The sequence below is a fragment of the Alternaria rosae genome, assembly GCF_020736505.1.
Source record: "Alternaria rosae strain MPI-PUGE-AT-0040 chromosome Unknown BKA58scaffold_2, whole genome shotgun sequence".
In the NCBI taxonomy this organism is placed as follows: Eukaryota; Fungi; Ascomycota; class Dothideomycetes; order Pleosporales; family Pleosporaceae; genus Alternaria; species Alternaria rosae.
This window is the reverse complement of record NW_025763571.1, coordinates 2,926,125-2,946,733: the sequence shown is the minus strand read 5'-3', so window position 1 is coordinate 2,946,733 and position 20,609 is coordinate 2,926,125. Positions and strand designations below refer to the sequence as shown.

Here is a 20,609-nt window from a genome sequence, read left to right as displayed (position 1 = left end):
GATGCCTGACTATGTATACCCGACACCCTGACAGCACTCGAATAATGATGATTCCCAGTGATTGAAGGACCGCCAATGTCATATCACAACCTTTCATTGCTCATTACCCATCAATTGCCACCCCTACACCATACCTACGCCAACAAGAGCTTGTAACTCGCTACTTCGAACGCGCGAATCTCGATTGGCACACCCTTCTCCTTCACTTCTTCCGCTCCTACCTTCATGTCGCTTATGTCCAGCGGCTCACCCTCTTCGTCCTCCAGCGCATTGACCTTGATCACCTTCTTCACATCGACATCACCCCAGGTAAGTACGCCCTTGCTCTTTCCACCCAGACTGTCGTAGATACGTAGAATAATCGAATGACCCTTCTTGATTGGCAATTCACCACGGCTGACATCCTCGTCGTCTTCACCGCGCTTGATGGTGTCTAGTACGAGGTTGGGAGCGCCGTAGATGTGGAAGGGATTAAGAAGGCCACTGTGCAGAGAGGATGGCGAAGGGTGCAAGCCCTGACGACCAACAATCTTGAGAGGGTTGTTGAACTCAAAGGCCTTGCGGACTGTGCGTTCGTCCAGACCGCCCTTGTGAGGGAAGATGGCGTAGCGAGTTTTGTGGCTGCCCATGTCGGCGTGGGCATCTGGGGCCTTGGGCGAGCGGAGAAGGGAGAGTCGCATAACGTTTCCGGCGACAGCGAAACCGTACTTGCTGTCGTTCAGAATTGAGACACCGTATGTAGCCTCGGAAAGATCGGCCCACTTGTGGCAACAGACTTCGAATTTTGCCATGTCCCATGTAGTGTTGTAGTGCGTAGGTCGGCGCACGATGCCGAACTGCGTCTCGTAGCTGGCTTCTGTGTTCACAATGTCGACTGGGAATTCCACCTTGAGGAACCTCATTGTCTCGTGCCATTCAATCTCTGCGTCAAATTCGATAGCACTGGGTGTGTTCCCTACGGCTGCAGGCAGACTCATCGTCGTCTTGACCCAGGACTTGTCTGAGACTTTCGTCTCAATCACCAGGCTCACACGATGAACGCTGTTCTCCGCGATGGTGACCTTGCTGGGCTCGAGTTCCTGCCGGGACTGAAGGTGGTAGACTTCAACATCCCAGGCTTGCCAATAGAGTGGCTTGTCGTCGTATATTACAAGCTGACCGGCTTTGGCATCCTTCGGGATCAGTTCGCGATCGGCGGCGATATCGAAGAGCGAGGTGATGGCACCATTGGAGACTTGTACAACGAATTGTGAGTTGCGGAGTTCGTAAACATTGGTTTGGATCTCTTCAATAGTCGCTTTCTCAGCAGGGTATGCAGAGTGTAGTGGGAAGACGTCTAAAGCACCCAACCCTTTCTGAGATCCGTTACGATGAGCGAGACCGTACTGAGCCTCCGAAGGCCCATATCTCGTCCGACTTGCCGCACTCGGCAACTTGATGATCTCGGTACGGCTCCATGGCAAGGTATTCATAGCGAATAGCTTTGTGTCTTGATCCCAGCAACTCTCATCATTGAAGCCAAGTTCGGCAAGAGCATCGGAAAGTAGCCTCTCGCCAGTAGCGAACACTTCGGCGTAAATCTAGTAAAATTAGCAATGGACTTTTCGTCATGGGATCATAGACCTACCCGATCGGAGTCGTCATAGCACATCTCGATGGAACTTCCGGGTAGACAGTCGTGGAATTGACACAAGAGCACATTCTCCCACATGCCATCAATGTCCTTCTTCGGGTACTTGTACGAACTCTTCTTGCCGAAGCCGTTCTTGATTGTCGCCAGAGTCGCAAGATACTCAATGTCTCTGAGCATGATCTCAGACTTCCTGTTATTGCGCTTGTTGTTCGACTGCGTAGTGTATGTACCCCGGTGGAGCTCGAAGTACAGCTCGCCATACCAAGTCACAAGCTCAGTGCCATTCTCGACCTTCTTCTCCAGTCGGTCGAAGAAGTCATCTGCTGAGTCGCCTAATTTGACGCGAGGCAACAGACCAGCAGTGTCGCTGATACCGCGGCATCGCCTGAGCTTCTCAAGGTGCTGCCATGTCGGGCCACCACCTCCGTCTCCTTTGCCGAAGACAATCAGCGAAGACTTGTCTTGGTCAAGCGACTTGTGTTGCGTAACGCTGCGCTTGACGTCACCAAAGTTCGCTTCGCACGTATACGTCTCCGACGGCGGCATATGACAGATGACTTGACTATTGTCCAATGCAACCCAGTTGAATGTCGTATGCGGGAAGTTATTGATGTTGTTCCAGCTCAGCTTTTGAGTGAGGAACCTGGTCATACCCGAAATGCGACAAATTTGCGGTAATTGCGTAGAGTATCCAAAAGTATCCGGTAGCCAGAAGGTGCGACACCGCTGGCCAAACTTGCTCTCAAAGTAGCGCTGGCCGTACAAGAACTGCCTGATGAGCGACTCTCCGCCGGGAAGGTTGGTGTCATGCTCAACCCAACTACCACCGATAGGCTGGAAGCTACCTTCCTTGACCTTTTTCTTAACGCGATCGAATGTGGAAGGGTAGTACTGCTCGAGCCACTTGTATTGCTGCGCTTGCGAGCAGCAGAAGCGAAGCTCGGGGTATCGCTCGATGAGGTCGCACTGGTTCGACCAGGATCGATTGACCTTTCGCTTGGTCTCGTCAAACGGCCATAGCCAACAGGTGTCGATGTGGCAGTAGCCGATACCATGCACGATAGCCTCCTGGTCGGTTTCGTATACTTTGTGCGAGTCTACGTCTTTGCCAACGTATTCGGCAGCGATCTTGCGAGCTGCTTTGATGCTCTCTTGGCTTCCATTGCCGGCAATGAAAGTGTCAATGATGCGGTTACCGATCTGCTGGGCGTCATGAGCCTGTGTCGAGTCCCCAGGGAACTCACGAGCGGCATCTCCAATCTCCCAGAAGTCAAAGTATAGCCCTCTCGCCTCCAGGTTGACCGCTTGTACTTCAGCAGTGTGCAAGGTGTAGTATTTATCGGGCGCAGGTGGCTGTATCGAGTCGCCGCCGGGCGCATTGCCGAACATGCCGTTGCACGCCATCTCGATGAAGAAGGTATGTTCTTTGCCATCTCTAAACTCCTTGGGCAGGATCCATTGTGTGCGTTCGCCACCTCCCGTCAGTCCGTGGACAGTGTGTCCATCTTCGGTCCAAATCAAGCCTTCGTTGTTTGCATCCCAGACGAACTCGAGATGTTCCTTATCTAGCATGTGCTTGGGCACCGTAAGCTGGACCTTGAACCAATGCGTCGACCAACTGGGACCGAATGACTCGCCGACTTTGGTGGGGTGGAACGCATGTGAGGTGGCTTCCTTGAAGAGCGGGCGCGATAGATTTGGGGGTGAGTAGACAAAGAGTTTTACCCAGTCGGTGCCGGACGCGACAGCTTCAGTGAGCTTGCTACGTGACGTATTAGCATGTCGGAGCTGAGAATGAAGGCGAAGCTGTAAAATGTGTGCAGCTCAAAGCTTACCCAATGAGACTCTGTTCCTTGTACTGTCCTGCATCGAGGAACTGCCTAAGTCGGCCCTGGTAGATGCTGTGGATCTGCTTGCCAACGGGACCAGCCGCCAGCTGTGGGTAGTCTTTGGCCACCGGTACGGGCATGTTGCGGTGCGATTCTCCTCCCATTATGGATGAGGCTGGAGATGGGGATTGGAACTCGGTCGAGGCGGTGTGGAAATGTCGACAACGTCAACAGCACGCTACAACAGCTGTGGTACCTTGCATGGCTTTGGCCATGTTGGGGAGGAGCTCTCCCCGCATCTTGGCGATTGCGGCCCATGCTCCCTGCCCCATGATCCATTACCCACTCATCTCCACTTGGTCCCTTTCCCCATCGTGTATTCATCTTCCGGTAGATTTCCCACCTCTATAGCCCCTAGATGTTAATTGATACCATTTGCCAGCATCTTTTCACCCAGCAAGACCGCCATGCGATCATCCCATTGTCGCTTCTTGCTCAAAATATTTTGTATGCCGTAGACGTCTTCTCATGACGCTGGGCCATCTTATCGGCCCCTACCTGTGGTGGTCTGCTAGCTACCACATTGACCGCTGGACCTTGATCTCCTGCATCCCCCTGCTCGACTTCAAGCGTTTCGCAGGGCTCAGCAGTCAGGCTTTCGTGGCTCGCTGAGCACGACGTTGGCCATATATCTAATAGTATAGGTCGCTCCAAGGTGTCTTTGGACGCGGATATGAGGTGAGAAGGCATAATGTCAAGTCCGAGACATCAAGGGGTGGCGTCTTGCTAGCCAGAGGTGTGAAGATCAATGAAGAGAGTAAACCAGTCATGTCGCTGGTATGATGTGCCAAACGGGCTTGTCGATGAAGAGGTAAGTGTCTTCTGCAGCAAGAGTTTTGACACCGTAAAGGCAATTGAGCTTCTACCATTGTCTCGATCACAGTGGAGCGCGCGTCAAGCTAGTCTAATCTAGGGGACAGTGTTCACTGTGCAATTTGACAATAGCAGCGTTAGTGCAGAGTGAGAGAAAGTGAAGATGCGCACGAAATCGCCAAGGTGAAAGTGCAATGAGACCGGGTTTGATTTCCCAGATAGCAAGATTTAGAGATAAGCAGTAACGAGAATGGAATGGTGTTTAGAAGCTTGCGGAGGTTTATACGGTGTTTGATAATGCTCACAAAAAGATGGACGGATGAAAGGAAATATCGATGTTTGTGCCATTGTGGTTGCTAATACTGTTGTAAAGCTGCAAGACATGATATTCAATGACGCAAAGTGTAAGCATTAGGACGACACAGCTCCACTGCCGACTGATCTTTATGAAGTCTGCAGATCATCAAATACCCATGCGACATCTAACACTGACTCTTACTATCCGCAACCCTCTGCCCACCCACCGCACCATTAAACCCCTTTAACAATGTATACCGCCCCTTCACACTAACCTTGTATGTCGTACTCTTTGTCTGATCAGTACTCGTCGCCCCATTACAAGTAACACTGCTCTTCACGCCCGTCAGAGTAGACTGGCTTCCCGAGCTCGAACCACCTCCCTGATTCGGCGCATCCACACCCGCCGCACACGCCGCATACGCAGAACTCTTCACCCATTGTGTTTCCTTGCCGTCTGGAGAAGTGTCGACGGGAATGTAGAGACTGTTGACCTGCTCTGCTTGTGCGGACGCAGCAGGCCCGGAGTCGGCGGCGCAGGACGAGGCTGCCTCGGCGCCTTTGGCATTCTTGATAGATTGCGAGTTTAGGGCGTTGGCAGTGTTGGCGGAGGTGAAGATGAGAACTTCACCCAAGGCATTGGTTGTAGCGACTGCTGTGCTGTTTGAGGCACCGGATGAGGATGTGGAATCCGAGTCTGTGCCGTCGAGGGCAGCGGCAGCGGCAGACGCGGCGTTGCCTGAGGAGAAAGATGTTGTGATCACGCGAGCTTGTCGTCCATCTGCTAACGCTGTTGCATTTGAGACGCTGTTGCCACCTTGTTGCGAGGTAGAATCTGAGTCTGTGGTGATGTTCCTAGGTGCTGAGGGGTTGATGGAAGTGAACTGTGTGTTGTATGGCTTGCCGTCTGCATAGTTGGCTATCCATGAGACGAGACTACCTGAACTGGCAATGAGTGGGATTTTGACTGTGTAGCCGTTCACGAGGAGTGCTAGAGGGTTGGATGATGATGGGTTGGAAGATGTTGGTATCCGGACGCCAAAAGAGTAGTCGATTGGAAGGGATATCTCGGGTAAGAGTGCTCGGGAGCGGAAAATGGCGGGAAGGGCTGTGGCTGATGCCACGAAGATGAATGGAGTGAGACGCATTGTAGAATTTGGAGGTTGGAGAGCCCGGAATAGCTTGAGTATACTCTGGTTACTGGCATATCATGACCGTGGCTTTATATAACATCGCGGACCCCCATTATGTCGCAATGGTTGCGTTGCGTCATCCAGAAAATGTAGCAGTGTCCAGCATTTGCCAGACCTTTTCCGTAGATACCTGTTGAGGTAGGTCAGGCGCTTCTTCTCGGGCCTAGATACTCCTACCTCATGGCCGAGAGGACGCCGGTACGTGTTGGTGTGCCCTAGGAATCGACCGGAAGCCCTCATCGAGTGTAGCATATGGGAATTTCAATAGGTATGGCGAAGCTATCGTACGCCGCGTGCGAGGGAGGCGTCGCTGTGACTTCATCGGTGGCTTAGCCTCACCATCATATACACATGAACCCGATGGAGGAAACGAGAGTCGATGCTCATACACACTTATGGCTTCGGTCAATGCGCGCCCAGAATGTCATGATGGAGGGGTACCTATAAGTTCTGCTAAGGTAGTGTGTACCGTATTTCTACTAAGTCGTACATTAGCCAGAACCCACATCCATTGCATCGTCACATGTGGACCAATCGGAAAAGTAGCAAAATGAAAAGGGACTTGACTCGTTTGGCACCCGTCGCTCACGTATAAGACGTCGGCTACTCGGAACGAAAGGAGTTCTTCCAACACAACGACACTGGCAAAGACGAAAGTCCAAAACATGGCCATGCGCAACAACAACTCTGCAAGATCACAAGAGATATTTCTCATCGTGTAGAGCCTGGCTGACATCTCTCACGGCTCTGATGAGCGGTAATATGTACGATTCTCGCGTGAGATGATAAAGAGATTAAATCACATATAAAGAGAACATAGGGTCTACGCGAGAGAAAACATGCATTCTCAGGATAATGCTCCGCGAAATCCGCGCAAATTGGATCGGTTTGTTCATGCGACATCGCTACGAGAAGGGCTATTGACAGAAAGTCGCGAGTCAATCGCACAAGCAAATACAAGAGAATATGCAACATCTGCCGGGCGGTGGCCGCACTTATGCCATAGCACACAGTGGTGGCACGCTACTTACGGACCGGCCCATGTCGGCTTGGGGCAGACATGGCCCGAGGAGCTTTTTGCATCCGACGGCTGACGCACGAGCAAACTACCATCAAAGCAAGGAAAATGAGAAGGGTGGCTGGGAAAAGCACCTGTCTGCGCACAAACCTTGGGTCGCACGTTCGTTGGTAGTCCAGACTGCATAGAAGTAGGTGATCTGGCGGACGCACGCTAGACGGCTTCTCCTCGATCTCAGCGCACGATCAGGTCCGAGCGCCCACACCAACCCGAATCGGTCTATCGAGAGGTCATTGATGTCATCCCAGCGCGCTTTTGAAAGGAACGAGACGTGCTTTACCAGATTTCAAGGGGCTCTGACCGCCATACGGAATCGCGAAGACTTCATGATGTAGGTGATTCGGGGTGGCTGGCTGCTTAAGATGAGAGGATTGGAGCTTGCGCAGGTACCTGTACGTCAGTGGAGGGAATCTGGGGTAGTACAAAGATTGTTTGCTGGACGCTTGCTCTTCTGGAATGTATCGCACGCTTCTCCCCCGACCATTTTTGCTTGTTGCTGCAAATCGCGCACCTCGTGTGACCACAACTCCTGTTCGATTTGCTCTTCTCTCAGTCTCATCTGCAATGCCTTCCAAGACCGACAACAAATACACAGACCCGCAGCTGCGTGATGAGGTCAAGGAGGAGATCCAGGCAGGTGACAAGGGCGGCGAGCCCGGCCAATGGTCAGCCAGAAAGGTAGGCTTGACTAGTGCGAGTGTTCTTTGCACCACTGACACAGTCAATTGCAGGCACAGATGATGGCATCCGAGTACAAGAAACGCGGCGGAGGGTATACTACAGATAAGAAGGACGAGAGTGCGAAGCACCTTGATGAGTGGACAGAAGAAGAGTGGCAGACAAAAGAGGGCAGCGGAAGCGCAAAAGACAAAAACGGCTTGGAACACCGCTACTTGCCGAAGAAGGCATGGGAGGAGATGAGCGAGAAGGAGAAGGAGGAGACGGACGCCAAGAAACAGGAGGGAGGCAAAGAGGGCAAGCAACATGTCGCCAACACCTCCAAAGCTGCACAAGCGAAGAAAGACGCTACCAAAGAAGGTGAGAAGAATGGCTTCACCAAGATCGAGAAGAAGAGCAAGACGGACTGCACCACACAATGGGACGATCCAGACCACATGGAGGAGGATCAACGAGCATACCAGAAGTTCTTGGAAAGCAGCCGAAAATCCAGGAGTCCCCCGCAGGACGATCATCCGGGTCAAAAGCGAGGACGCGGCGCAAATATAGAAGCTCCCAGCAAGAGACAGAAGAGCACAGCTAACAAGCACGATAAGCCTATTGGGGCTGCTGGCGACAAAACCCGTGTGCCGAAGAAGGGCCAGAAAGTTCAATGGCATTCACTCCCTGGCTATGTTGACGGCGAGGTTGTGGAGGTTCTGTATGAGGAAAAGCAGGTCGATGGCAAGAAGGTCAAGGCAAGTAAAGAGGACCCCAGGGTGGTTTTGAAGAGCGACGCGTCGGAGAAGATTTGTGTACACAAGCCCGAGGCAGTGTACTTCGATTAGACGCATGGTTGATGTCACTCAGTGGAGCTGGAAGCACGTGTCCACGGGTGCTCGGAATAGCACGTGACAGGTTCATCGTGTCATGTTCGTTATTCGGCGTCGGTGCATTGGGAGGTGCCGTAGCATGTAGCAGCAGTGCTGTTTGTCAACAAAACCTAGTCAATTACTCCAGACTTGATGCACGTCGTGGCCCAGGTGGCGATTATCAGTAGCGCAGAGCTAGCGTCGTGAGGGTGTGATGCGGCACTTAAACCCAGGTATTTGCTTGGATGCATCTAACGTCGAGGTCTAGAAGTGGTTCACCATACGAAGGTCGAATAGGAAGTGTACGGAGCGGGCATAGCAAGCTGCTCGCTCCGCTGTGTGTACGGTCTATATGACCGCCGACAAGACGGGCTTAGTTGCAGACGTAGCGGGCCTGGGCCGCATCCAGGCAAGACGGGGAAGGAGCAGAGGTGCATGCGACGAGGGTGTGATTGGGCGGGCAGGAGCGATCTGCACGTCTCCCCAGGTGGTGTATCCACGGCGACGCTGCAGGTCCTGGCGAGGGGCTCGTCTGTTGTCGCGCGCAATAACGAGGCAAGTCGTGCAACGTTGGGCCGTCTTGTCGAGGGGGTAGAGGTGACGGTGCTCGGCTGATGATGGCGTGAACACGCGTTCGCGATGCTGCACAGCCGTTCGATGTTATTGTCCGAAGGGATTAGTCGTCCGTTGGCTTTGTCGTAGCCGGCCTTGGGGAGGGGCTGGCGATCACTAAGGGCTGATTACATACAAGCGCTGTTTTGCAGAATAGTGTTTACGTGCTCGCAGCTCTGGAGGTTGTCTGGGATTGCGCCGCCCGTGGTTCGTCTCGTGTTGCCCAAGCTGACCAAAGACATGGGCGAGCAAATAGCACAACGGCCTGCACCCGTCCAGGGATTGCCGGGAGCATGCAGCGAAGCGGTCAGTAGAGAGCAAGTCTGCGGCAGGTCATGACAATGGGAGCAGAGAGGAATGCTGCGGTACTACAGCCCGCCTTGTCGACAGGTCAACGGCCATCTGGATCGATGCGGGATTGATTGCCAACGCCGCAGCACTGTGGCCGTGTTGGATAAGCCCGCGAGAGGTTCTGCCGTTGTGTTGGCGGCCAGCATGTGCCGTCACGGTCAGGCGCTCGGGCCAGTGAATGCACCGTCCAGTCACCAGCATCATGCATACCCTTTAGCTCCGCGCGCACCTAGTGCACGGCTGTTTTGCGTGTGACTTTCAATCGACGCGTGCTTGGGTGCTGCGTGGGGACTTTTGCCAGCTGGATAGCGTGCCGACGAGGCCCATCCCATGCGTGCAGCTGCTCATCCGTCCGCCTGGCGTAGTTTCTTTTTTGTCAACGCCTTTCTGCCGACGCCTTGTGCTGCCGGCTGAGACGACGCCCATTGTGTACCCCTCTCCCCCGTCCACCACGACAACGGCGACGACTGCCACGGCCGCCGCCTGCTGCCCACCGCCTCTGCCCATCCCCAGCACTCGACGCTCATTACATCACCCAATCGCTCCCCTCGCACTCTCGCACGCTCGCACTACCATGCAGCTCGTCTAGTCCCTCATCCCGGTTTCGAGACCCACTCTCGTTGCAGTCAGCAAGCACTACCGCACTGCTCGTCAACGCGTACTTTCCCAGCTGCACGCCCGACTCTCCCGGACCGTCGCTTTTCTCCCACCATGGTCCTGGCAGCTATCTGCGCATAGCTCATCACCAGCCAGCCCTCGGGCACCCGCCCAATCCCCCCCGGCGACGGGCTCTCGCGACGATAGCGGCTTCCCGTGTACACGCAACCACCCACCGCAGCCATGGCGGACGAGAAGAAACCCACGACGCTGGCCCCGCCCGCAGTCACTGCCCTGAAGCAGGAGGCTGTCGGCTCCAGCGGCCACCGACAGAACATGGAGCGTAGCGTTAGTCAGGACATGCGCAACGAGCGTGCAGACCTCAAGGAGGCGGCCGAGCACAGCCTGAACATCATCATGGACCTGGACCTCGAGGGCAAGATCCGCTATGTCAGCCCCTCGTGGACCGACGTCATTGGCTCTCTGCCCAAGGAAGTCACGGGCAGACCTGTACTCGAAATCATATGCGGCGGTGCCGACGGTTTCGCCGAGACGATTGAGTCGGTTAGGAAAGACGACTCCAGGAGTCACATTGCCCGTTTCACCGTGCGACTGGGCCCCCATTCCATCCTGCGCAAGCGACCATCGAGGCACGCCGCCGAGGCCCCCGAGTCAATGCCAATGTCGCCTACCCACGTAGAGGAGGAAGAGGAGCAGCTGTTGAATCTCGAGGCTCAAGGAATTATGGTATACGACCGAACGACTGGAGCCGAGAGCCATGTACGTCCCAATTCGTTTTGACGTCTGACTATGCTAACCGTGATAGACTATGTGGATGGTACGGCCATCGATCATTCGCGAAGTGACAATCGACCTCCCAGAAGTCCTTGTAGAATCCCTCGGGGTGGGCGCTGAGGTTCTAGCCCACTACCTCACTGGCCTCGCCGAGCAAAGCGCAACCAACCCAGGCGAACACGCACCGCCACTACCGGTTCTCTGCCGAATCTGCGAACGACAAATCACACCGTGGTGGTTCGAGAAGCACTCGGAACTATGTCTCCAGGAGCACCGTGCCGAAATGGATGTACAGATGGCGCAAGAGACGCTTGCTGAGCACCGCAATGCCATCGTCAAGGTTCTCGATACACTTGAGTCTCATAGTCAGCGTTCAAGAGCTGCAGCAGTAGACTCGGTACAGCCGCTTCAGCCAGCCGAGTACAAGGGCCTCATTATCCACGCCACATCAACACCATCTTCTGGCACACCATCTGGACGCAACTCTCCGGCTTCGCCCCCGTCAAGATCACGCGAACGCTCGGAGCGCTCGTCTGGTTTTGGCCATCATCGCGCACGATCATTTGCCGTTCGGAGACCCTTAGCTCGCATCGTTGAACTCGTTCTGGACTTGTGCGATACTGCACTAGAGATCAACACACCAGCAGTCAAGGATAACGGGCGTGGTCAAGCAGCCACGGAGATCCGCACACAATCGCCACAGTCGGAGAACCGCATCTCGCAAGTCCTCCAATGGCAATCGCCTACCACAGGCTCGGTTGACCACACCGAGGGCCTGAAGCTGTTGTGTGAAGATACCAGCAGGCTTGCCAGGGCAAAGATCGATGCAGTCACTCGTCATAGGAGGGTGCTTGAGTACTCTGAACGACTGCGCATTGAATTTGATATCTTGGTTCAGGAATGCATCGAGGCTGCGATCCTGAAAGCTGCTCGTATCGCTGCCGGCGAGGACAGTTCCTCCGAAGACGAACGACCCGAAGAAGAAGTTCAATCCGACGCCAATGACACCGATACAGCTCCTGGTGAAGAAGGCATATTTCCTGGATCCTTCGACGCCCCCTCTTCCATAGCACAAGCTCTCCGTAACACTTCTGACGCTTCGTTGCCAGCACGAGTCGGACGACGTGAATCTTCTGTGGCCGGTTCAAATCGGTCTAGCAGTCCTAAAGGGGGTTGTCAAACACCACGATCGCACGCAGGCGCCATCAGCATAGCGACTCACAGCAAGCGCCAATCCATGCATTTCGAGAGCGATGCTGGTGCTGAGAGTGATACCAGCATGCGTTCATCCGTGTTGTCTGGCCCCCGCCGAGCCGATTCACCAGCGACATCCGACGTAGGACTCAGTAGGGTAGCCAGTTCACGTGAACGCAAACGCAAGAGTCTGATCTTGCCGAGCGTAATGTCTAGTCGACAACATTCACCTGCCCGCTCCATGATACCTCCGCCATCTTCACCTCTACGGACAACTAAGCCGCGCCTACCTAGTGGCATGGAAGGCTTGCAATCACCAATCACGTCACCAATCTTGCCGACTACCGAATTCTCTTCGCCAGCAATGGTACATGCTCTGAATCATCACAGGAGACAGTCGTCTACTGCTGGTTCAGACGGCCCAAGACCCATTTCTCCTCGTTTGATTCCCACCACTCAGCCACAGCCACGCGCAGTTCCTCCGTCCATCAAGGATTTCGAGATTATCAAACCCATCAGCAAAGGCGCTTTCGGTAGCGTTTACCTAGCCAAGAAGAAATCCACCGGAGAATACTACGCTATTAAAGTCTTGAAGAAGGCCGACATGGTGGCTAAGAATCAGGTCACCAACGTAAAGGCTGAGCGAGCTATCATGATGTGGCAAGGCGAGAGTGATTTCGTCGCCAAACTGTACTGGACCTTTTCTAGCAAGGATTACCTCTATCTCGTCATGGAATACTTGAACGGCGGTGATTGCGCCTCGCTCATCAAGGTCTTGGGTGCTTTACCAGAAGACTGGGCGAAGAAGTATCTCGCTGAGGTGGTACTTGGTGTCGAACATTTGCACAGTCGCAGCATTGTCCACCGCGATCTCAAGCCGGACAACCTCCTGATCGATGGAAAAGGTCATCTCAAATTGACAGATTTCGGTTTGTCGCGCATGGGTATGATTGGCCGACAGAAGCGTGCACTCAAGTCCGTCGAGCCTGCGCCGGACCTGCTCAAGACCGGCCCTTTCCATCGCGCTACGTCTGTAGGATCTTCACGATCTGCATCCTTTGATCTGAACCACTCGCCTTCACAGACGCCGTCCATGACGCCTGCTCTCGCTGGAGACATTGGCCAACCATCGTACTTTAGCCTCAATCGAGACAATTCCCAACAAAGTCGTGAGCCGTCAAGGCGGACTTCGGGCACTCGGAGCGACAGCCAGGACAGTGATGCGCTACAAGCCATGTTCCGTCGCTTTAGTATAGCGGACGATTCCTTTGGCCAGCCTCGCGGACGGTCACCGATAGAAGAGGAGGCCTACAGCGACGATGGTTCTCCCGACCTCTACCCTGCTACAAATTCTCTGAGTCAGTCTGTGGTAGCTCAGAACACGGCGTTTGCGCCCTCGTCATCCGCAATGCCTCCGCCACCCATGGCTTTGTTCGACCCAGAAGATAGCGACCGCAAATTCGTCGGAACGCCAGATTATCTTGCCCCTGAAACCATCGCCGGTAATGGCCAGGATGAAGTTAGTGATTGGTGGTCTTTAGGCTGCATTCTCTTCGAGTCCCTGTATGGATATCCTCCATTCCACGCTGATACGCCCGATGAGGTGTTCCAGAACATTCTCGCGCGTAGAATCGACTGGCCAGAGGATGATGATGAGCTATACGATATATCCGACGATGCGAAGGATCTGATGAATCGGTTGATGTGCTCTGATCCTGCACAACGTCTTGGAGCGAACAAGGACGACAAATACGCTAGTGGTGGAGAGGAAATCCGCAGCCATCCGTGGTTTGCGGATGTCAACTGGGACACCTTGCGGGATGATGAAGCATCCTTCATTCCTGCACCTGAAAATCCAGAGGACACGGAATATTTCGACACCAGAGGAGCCGCCATGGCAAACTTTAGTCCAGAGTTCGAAGACCAAGCTACTACACCGGCAGGAACCCCAAGTACCGATTATCCTGACCGACCGCACGATGCTTTGTCTAGAGTCCGCTCTCAGGTGACCGTTTCGACTATGAAGCGGGGACTGATCCCTCTCCATATCCCAGCTCATGTGCGGGAAGGCAGGTCCAGAAGACTTAGTGAACCAATGGCAACTGATGACTTTGGAAATTTCAGCTATAAGAATTTGCCTGTCCTAGAGAAGGCGAACAAGGACGTCATCCAGAAGTTGCGTGCTGAAGCCATGCTTCCACAAAACAAGCCTGCTCCTCCGCTGCAGTCGCCCAGTGTGACATCGCCTTCGCCGTCTCTGGAAAACAGCCCGATGCTGCCTGGACCGCTTAAACGCACGCTATCTACCAACAGAGCCACTGGGCGGCCCTCTTCTCCCTCGATGAGCGGACCGCATTCCTCACCAAGTCGTGGCTCACAGCCCTCATCTCCTTTGCTCGTGCAGTTCAGCACAGGACAACATGACCGACGCAAGACGTCTAGTAGCTCGTCTACGTTGTCGCATTCGACTAGCAACCCGTCCTCGCTACAACCTGGTAGCTTCTTCGATCCTTCCCGTGTGTCAGGCTTGCGACCGTCGCCAGAAGCTGTCTCACCAAACAGGCTTTCAAAGACACCGTCAGCACCTCCCGCGGCTTCGCAAGAGAAGCCCGTCACTGGACAACGCCAGTCATCGGCACAGACAAACGCTTCTTCGCCACGCGCTCGGTCCCAAACACTTGGGTCTCAAGAGGACGATGTTGTGCGTGATCTCTTACCTGGGCACTACAAACGCCGGAGTCAAGTGCTTGATGTGTCACCATCGTCATCCGACACGGAAGACTCCCGTGCAAAAGCGCTGCTTCGAGTCCAGCGACGCCGTCAGAGCTCTCGAAGACTCTCGCAGATTAGTTTTGGCGATGGCCCGTTCTTTCGGCCATTGGACGTATTGATTTGCGAGGACCACCCAGTATCACGGCTCGTCATGGAGAAGCTGCTTGAAAAGCTGCGCTGCCGCACTTTGACCGTTACCAATGGCTCAGAAGCTATACGATATGCGATGGGCGAGGTCAAATTCGATGTGATCATGATGGAGTTCCGACTCCCTCAGGTCAACGGTGCAGATGTTGCCCGCATGATTCGGGACACCAAGAATGCCAATACGCATACTCCGATTGTCGCTGTTACTGGATACCTGAAGGAGCTGCAGGCGCCTCACTACTTCGATGCACTCATCGAAAAGCCGCCTACTGTGGCGAAGCTTACGGACACGCTGAGTAGATTGTGCCAATGGAAAGCACCACCGCCAGGCTGGACACCGACCCAGATGTACCCATCGATGATGCCCTCTGGTCTTCGACAAGAGTCATCGCGCCAGGAAGACAGCCCCACCACCTCAAATTCCTCAAGCTATCCACCCGTCCCTTCTGCCAGTTACCGAGGTTCGAGCCGCGAAGACTCTATTAGTTCTAGCTTCTTCGGTGACAATGACAGTCGTGCAGGCGAGGATTTGCCAGTTAGAATCCACAACGCTGACGATTGGCGGGAGCGCGACATCGCACGAGCTATGAGTGGCTTAGGAATTTCTGACGATGCAGCTAATGCCGATGCGAAAACAGCTGTTCCCAATCGTGTTGGTGCACCTGACCTGCCCCACGGGGACTCCGCGCCAGCCGTTCTTGAGGAGGCAACGATCCGCCGCCAGAGATCGACAGAGCAAGTCGGCGCCAAACGTCGCATTTTGGAGACACGCAAACACGAGTCGGCAGAGTCTGGGGATGACGAAGACGATGAGTTGGGTCACGCCCCAGTGCGCACTCGCAGTCCCAGGTCGAGACCAAAGTCAACGTCAAAACTTGGAATTGAGATGATGCGAACGAACAGCAGAGGCAGCGTCATCTCTGTCGAGGACCCTGGGCAGCCAGATTCAACACTACCTTCCTCTCCGCCTCCGATGATCACAGAGGACCGCGCGGCAGAGGAATACGAGGGCAGCCTTGACGTACCTGCAGTGGCGCCTACGTCGCTTACACCGCCAGTCCTCTTTCCCGAAGAACCCGGCGATGATGTGACTGACTTTGTCATCGAAACTCCTAAGGCGCAGAAGGACGCGATTAGTCCAGATCCGGATCCCACGCCGAAAGCAAAGCCTGCCATGACACCCGACCCAAACCCAACTCTCCGAGCGAACAGTCCAGTGGACCCCTAGGCAGCGTCGTGCCAGTTGTCCTGCACATATTCATTAAATTGCGCATTTGATATTAAAGTCTACGCACGTCTTTCGCAGCATGGCGTTGGCGGTGTTCCCACAGGAAGGTGCGCCAGTGACAGCGTGTCCAGGAAGCAGTCGACATAATTCCTTTGTCTCTTCGCGCTGACCACCTCTCGTTGTTACGCGACAGCGTGTCGGTTTGAGAGCTTTCTTTTCAAAACAATGTCCATATAGTCAACATCTTCTTCTCTTTACAACAGCTTGGTCGTTTTTTGAGGTCGTATCATGTGCCTTGGGAGGGGGCCCTTTTGTCATTCCTTTACTGAAGTTGTTACCCAGTCCACACACGAAGTGCTCGTTGGATTCAGACTGTCGCTCGCTTCTTCTTTAGCTACTGCCTGTATTAGGTGTACTACTATCGCATTGAAGTATGCGAGACTTTTGTACTATTGGGTCAGAGAAACACCGACGCAACAGCCGTAAATAGCTGAATGGAGATCACCTTGTACAAAAGAAGACTTTCTGAAGTTATCTCGTTCACCGGAAACATGCCAATCTCGAAGCTGTGATCATGCCCGAAACGAAGTAAGCCAGCTCTCTCTTGAGATTGTGAACACTATTCGCTGAGGAAGGCCGCAGTCCCACCTAGACCCATGGAAGAAGAGTAGCACATGTATCCCTTCGGGCTCCCGCACACACCAGGGTCGCTTTATACGCCTTAGGAACCGTCTACAGCCTCGCTATAGGTACCACCAGATGGTGCTGTCGGCCTACGCTTGCCGGGTTCGCGCAATCGTTTGGATCACCTCTACTTAGTCTCGCACTGCATTTCCACAAGAGTTGTCTGGTGTCGGCAGCCTCAAAAGAATTGCGACTCACAACCTTAACAAAGATTACGAGTAGAGCTAGGTCGCAGATAGTCGCTCACGTGAATGATGCAATGAGCCGATGGTAGGGCACAAACGGTAAGAATTGCACGGGCACGTGGCGCTGGGCGTGAGGTAGGTACGAATCGTCACTTTTCATATGAGAACGCGCGCGCCTCGGGCAGCGATTACGCCTAGATGATCGATTCGAACACCCACACGGCTTTAATACCTCGTTAACTATCGACTACTGCATACTACAAAGGGAGTATAGGCAGCCCATGTTATAAGCTCGCGACAGAGCTGATCAGCTAAAGAATAGAGCCTCGTGATCAGAAAACCGTTTGCAGACTAATCCTCCACTCGTACCAGTCGTTATTAAAGAAACCGCCTTGCTTTCCGCTCACACCTCGGCATTGACAGCTGTTAACGGGAACCTCCGGGGATTTGCGGCACAAGTAGTAGCTATACTTGAACTGACAGCTTTTGTCAACGCTGAGAGATATGAGGATGTGAACACCAGTTCTTGAACTATGGTAGAATGTGAAGGTTGACGACTCGAAGTAGTCTTCTTTGAAGACGTCATCCGAGCTACCCAATGCACTGCAAAAGTCGTTGATGGCGCTGTCCATGCGCGCATGCTCCGTCTTCCGGTCCAAACCACCGTAATAGTCGACTTTGTTCTGCATTGGATCGCTTTCGCGCGGAGATGCCGTAGGCTCCGGCTGGTTCTCACTCGTTGTTTTCGTCGCCGTCGTTGAAAAGGTCGAACTAGACGAGGAATTGCTCGGTATTGGACAGACGACCCAACTGTCTTCCCAGTTCTCGTCGAAATCGCCATCATCCCCATCCGAGATGGTGTTATTGTCGCCGAAGATTAGTGGTTCGGTGAAGCAAACCCAGTCCATGAAGCTACACTCATTCACCAAGGGCTCCTCGATCTGACCGATAATAAGCTGAATCGGCACAGATCACCGAAGGTAAGTGGGGTGTGGTCGCGGGTTTAGGCCAAAACGCCTCGAAGCTCTGGCGCTTCTGATTGACAGCTTGTCCAGTCAGTGTCACTGGCTCAAAAATCCACTCCGATATCGTCATGGGCGCTTTCGTGATGGAGCTAGTCCATTCGCCATCACTGACCGTGATCAATGGATAGTTCAGTGGGCTTGTAGCGTGGGCCCACGGGGAAATATTGACATTGCAAGGGGGTGAGCAAGTAAACGCAGGCTATTCCATGTCCCAAATTCCAGGATACACCCAGATATACTCATCGTACATGGACCCGATGCTGCTGACGTCAAACACAGATATATGCGACCAGAAGGGGTGTGAATCGACGTTGGAATTATCTTTGGCTAGTATGCCCTTACCATACATAACTGCTATATACTTGGCGGTAATAGTAACGAGGTGTTGAGTCCTAACATTAGAGAAGTTCTTGTTAAGTAAAAGCAGGGCTTTCTAGCACAGTTGCTGGTCGATGCAGGTCTGCGCGTACGTCAAGAACCACGAGTATAGGCCCGCGCTTGCGATCAAGACATTCTGCGATTCTCGCATTATGATCGCCCACAACTTGTCACACCCACTGAACACATCGTCAGCGATACATTCGTTTGTCAGGTTGCCTGAGAAGACGCAAATAACGGACTTGAAGGGAGCGGGTGGAGGTGGCATGAGTTGGTAGTATGGTCACTCTATCTGGAGTAAGCCCGCAGAGATGTTTTGGGCTCGGTGAAAGTTGAATTGATAAGATACAGCATGCTCTGATGCAATACCGTAAAGCGTATTATTCATAAGCCTGACTGCGACAACCGCGGCAGTTGAGAGTGAGCTGAAGCTACCATGTCGACTCGGTACTTTCAGCCAAGAAGCTACGCGCAACATACACCGAGTTTTATACCATGTTATTGGCACTGCTTTAGAGATCGAAATCGCTTCAGGCTCATTAGACAAAGACGCTAGCGGACGGAGAAGAGGTGGTACTTACTTAATCATGTGATCTGCGATCCAGAACCACGCGTTTTCGAGACATGTCGAGCCAGACGACGCCAGATGCAACATCAGGCTTGCAGCATTGCAGCATTGATCAACGACACTGGTTACTGGTGGGCATTCCTTTGGCGTCAATTAGGTCCTGGTGGTGCCTCCAACACGTGCGTGGCAATCCCACAGCGCAGCCGATCCAGCGCTCGATGCTTTGAGATTCCACTCGACCAAGAGGACTCCAGCAGTTGCCCGACGGTAGTGAAGAGCAGATCTTGCATTTCTACATCTCTTACTTGGCCGTTGGTACCAATCTTGAGCTTCACCTTGGGGTGGAGCGCATCTTACATTATGCCTACATTTACGCACTGGCAGGTTTAACAAATTAATAAAATTAGTAGTAGTTATTAACACTAGTGCGACTAAGTTGTTTCTTGAAAAGGTCTGGGCTCTGGAGGTTAAAACCGTCCGTCGCAAGCACTTCCGCTGTCGAGTTGAGGCCCCAAGTCTCCGAGCTGTTGTCCTTGACAGTGGTTCTGCGCATGTCGCGCGTGAACTTGCCTTCATAGCTACCCCCTGTAGTACGGTGCAGTGTGGATACATTGTCCCAAGCAACCATATCTCCATTGTCGTACCACTCTAGCCTCAGTACATTCTCCGGTCGCGTAACATGACTAATCAGCTTCTTTATGAGAAATGCGTTCTCTTCTTCCGGTAGTGGCGTACCATCTGCGTTCTCTATGTGGTGCAGGTAGTTGCCAACATATAGCGTCTTGCGACCAGAAGGTTTGTGAGTCGAGACAATCCAGTAGGGCGCCATAAGTTGGCTATACGGGTCGACATCGGCGAAGTACTTAGGCGATCCCTTCTTGCGAAGATCAAGAAACGAGTGTGCACTAACTAAGTCCCTTTTAAGTAAATTTTCTTTAAGACTCTTACTTAGTTTATCCCACGGAGCGAAACTGTCTGCGTGTTTGGTCTCGCTACTAGTGTTTAGTAGAGGGGGCTTTACAGCCCGCAAGATAGACTAACTAGCTCGCTGCTAGTTAAAAGATCTATTATTATAAAACACAACATTTCCCTTACTAAAGAGTGTACGGGGCAAGCTAATAGCAAATAGCTTGCCGTTGTTATTAATGTTTCCAACATTCTGTAAGGTAGACTTTGCGAGTAGAGAAACAAACTGTTTAAAAGAATAGCTTACAACGTACTCTACGAGCGAGTTAATTACGTAGGCAAGTTAATTACTCTGCTAAGACTCTATTAAACTATACAATTACCTACCTTATAATAATAACAAGCTTATAACTAAAAGGTCTACTAGCTTTAAAGAAGGCTTAATTATAGATTATAGTTAAAGCTCTCTAACGCAACGTAACTTCTTCTTAGTAGTATAGTCTAGCTATCTATAATATTACTTAAAGTACTCTTAGTAACTATTACAAACCAGAGAATAGATAGCACTTAATTATGTATAAAGAATATGTTACGAACCTAAGAATAGAAAAACACTTAACTATATATAAAGAATAGTAGCAGAAAGAGACTCTAAACAACCTAGACAAAAAGTAGGCCTTTATCTACTAATAGATAACACTACTTTATAGTGGTTACGTAGTTCTATAAGACTTA

At 52.7% G+C, this 20,609-nt stretch overlaps 6 protein-coding genes across 6 annotated transcripts; 2 read left to right on the top strand and 4 right to left on the bottom strand.

The window, feature by feature from the left end:
* Positions 1 to 22: 22 nt before the first annotated feature.
* Positions 23 to 3,722, bottom strand: BKA58DRAFT_97445 (alpha-mannosidase). The gene is made up of 3 exons (XM_046176309.1): positions 3,469 to 3,722; positions 1,628 to 3,395; positions 23 to 1,580 (listed from the first exon to the last, which is right to left on the bottom strand). The coding sequence occupies exons 1-3, from the start codon at positions 3,624 to 3,626 to the stop codon at positions 135 to 137; spliced, it is 3,372 nt and encodes a 1,123-aa protein (XP_046029371.1). The 5' UTR covers positions 3,627 to 3,722; the 3' UTR covers positions 23 to 134.
* A 1,095-nt stretch (positions 3,723 to 4,817) lies between these two features.
* Positions 4,818 to 5,780, bottom strand: BKA58DRAFT_466206 (uncharacterized protein; the record flags this gene model as incomplete). The annotated part of the gene is made up of 1 exon (XM_046175000.1): positions 4,818 to 5,780. One exon carries the CDS (start codon positions 5,778 to 5,780, stop codon positions 4,818 to 4,820), a length of 963 nt encoding a protein of 320 aa, XP_046029370.1.
* A 2,007-nt stretch (positions 5,781 to 7,787) lies between these two features.
* BKA58DRAFT_377442 (uncharacterized protein) lies at positions 7,788 to 8,878 on the top strand. Its single transcript, XM_046169617.1, has one exon. It carries the CDS (start codon positions 7,821 to 7,823, stop codon positions 8,406 to 8,408), a length of 588 nt encoding a protein of 195 aa, XP_046029369.1. The 5' UTR covers positions 7,788 to 7,820; the 3' UTR covers positions 8,409 to 8,878.
* A 1,357-nt stretch (positions 8,879 to 10,235) lies between these two features.
* On the top strand, positions 10,236 to 16,128 carry BKA58DRAFT_307073 (uncharacterized protein; the record flags this gene model as incomplete). Its single annotated transcript, XM_046167143.1, has 2 exons — positions 10,236 to 10,772; positions 10,819 to 16,128. 2 exons carry the CDS (start codon positions 10,236 to 10,238, stop codon positions 16,126 to 16,128), a joined length of 5,847 nt encoding a protein of 1,948 aa, XP_046029368.1.
* Positions 16,129 to 17,329: 1,201 nt separating this feature from the next.
* On the bottom strand, positions 17,330 to 17,905 carry BKA58DRAFT_436239 (uncharacterized protein; the record flags this gene model as incomplete). The annotated part of the gene is made up of 1 exon (XM_046173399.1): positions 17,330 to 17,905. One exon carries the CDS (start codon positions 17,903 to 17,905, stop codon positions 17,330 to 17,332), a length of 576 nt encoding a protein of 191 aa, XP_046029367.1.
* Positions 17,906 to 19,371: 1,466 nt separating this feature from the next.
* BKA58DRAFT_452636 (uncharacterized protein) lies at positions 19,372 to 20,126 on the bottom strand (the record flags this gene model as incomplete). The annotated part of the gene is made up of 3 exons (XM_046174429.1): positions 19,372 to 19,877; positions 19,917 to 20,004; positions 20,064 to 20,126. The coding sequence occupies 3 exons, from the start codon at positions 20,124 to 20,126 to the stop codon at positions 19,372 to 19,374; spliced, it is 657 nt and encodes a 218-aa protein (XP_046029366.1).
* Between the last annotated feature and the right edge of the window lie 483 nt (positions 20,127 to 20,609).

Coding starts and splice junctions, on each gene's coding strand:
- BKA58DRAFT_97445 (XM_046176309.1), bottom strand. CDS start 3,626: ATGGGAGGAGAATCGCACCGCAACATGCCCGTACCGGTGGCCAAAGAC. Junction 3,396..3,468: donor AAGGAACAGAGTCTCATTGG/GTAAGCTTTGAG, acceptor TACGTCACGTAG/CAAGCTCACTGAAGCTGTCG. Junction 1,581..1,627: donor GCTATGACGACTCCGATCGG/GTAGGTCTATGA, acceptor TAATTTTACTAG/ATTTACGCCGAAGTGTTCGC.
- BKA58DRAFT_377442 (XM_046169617.1), top strand. CDS start 7,821: ATGAGCGAGAAGGAGAAGGAGGAGACGGACGCCAAGAAACAGGAGGGA.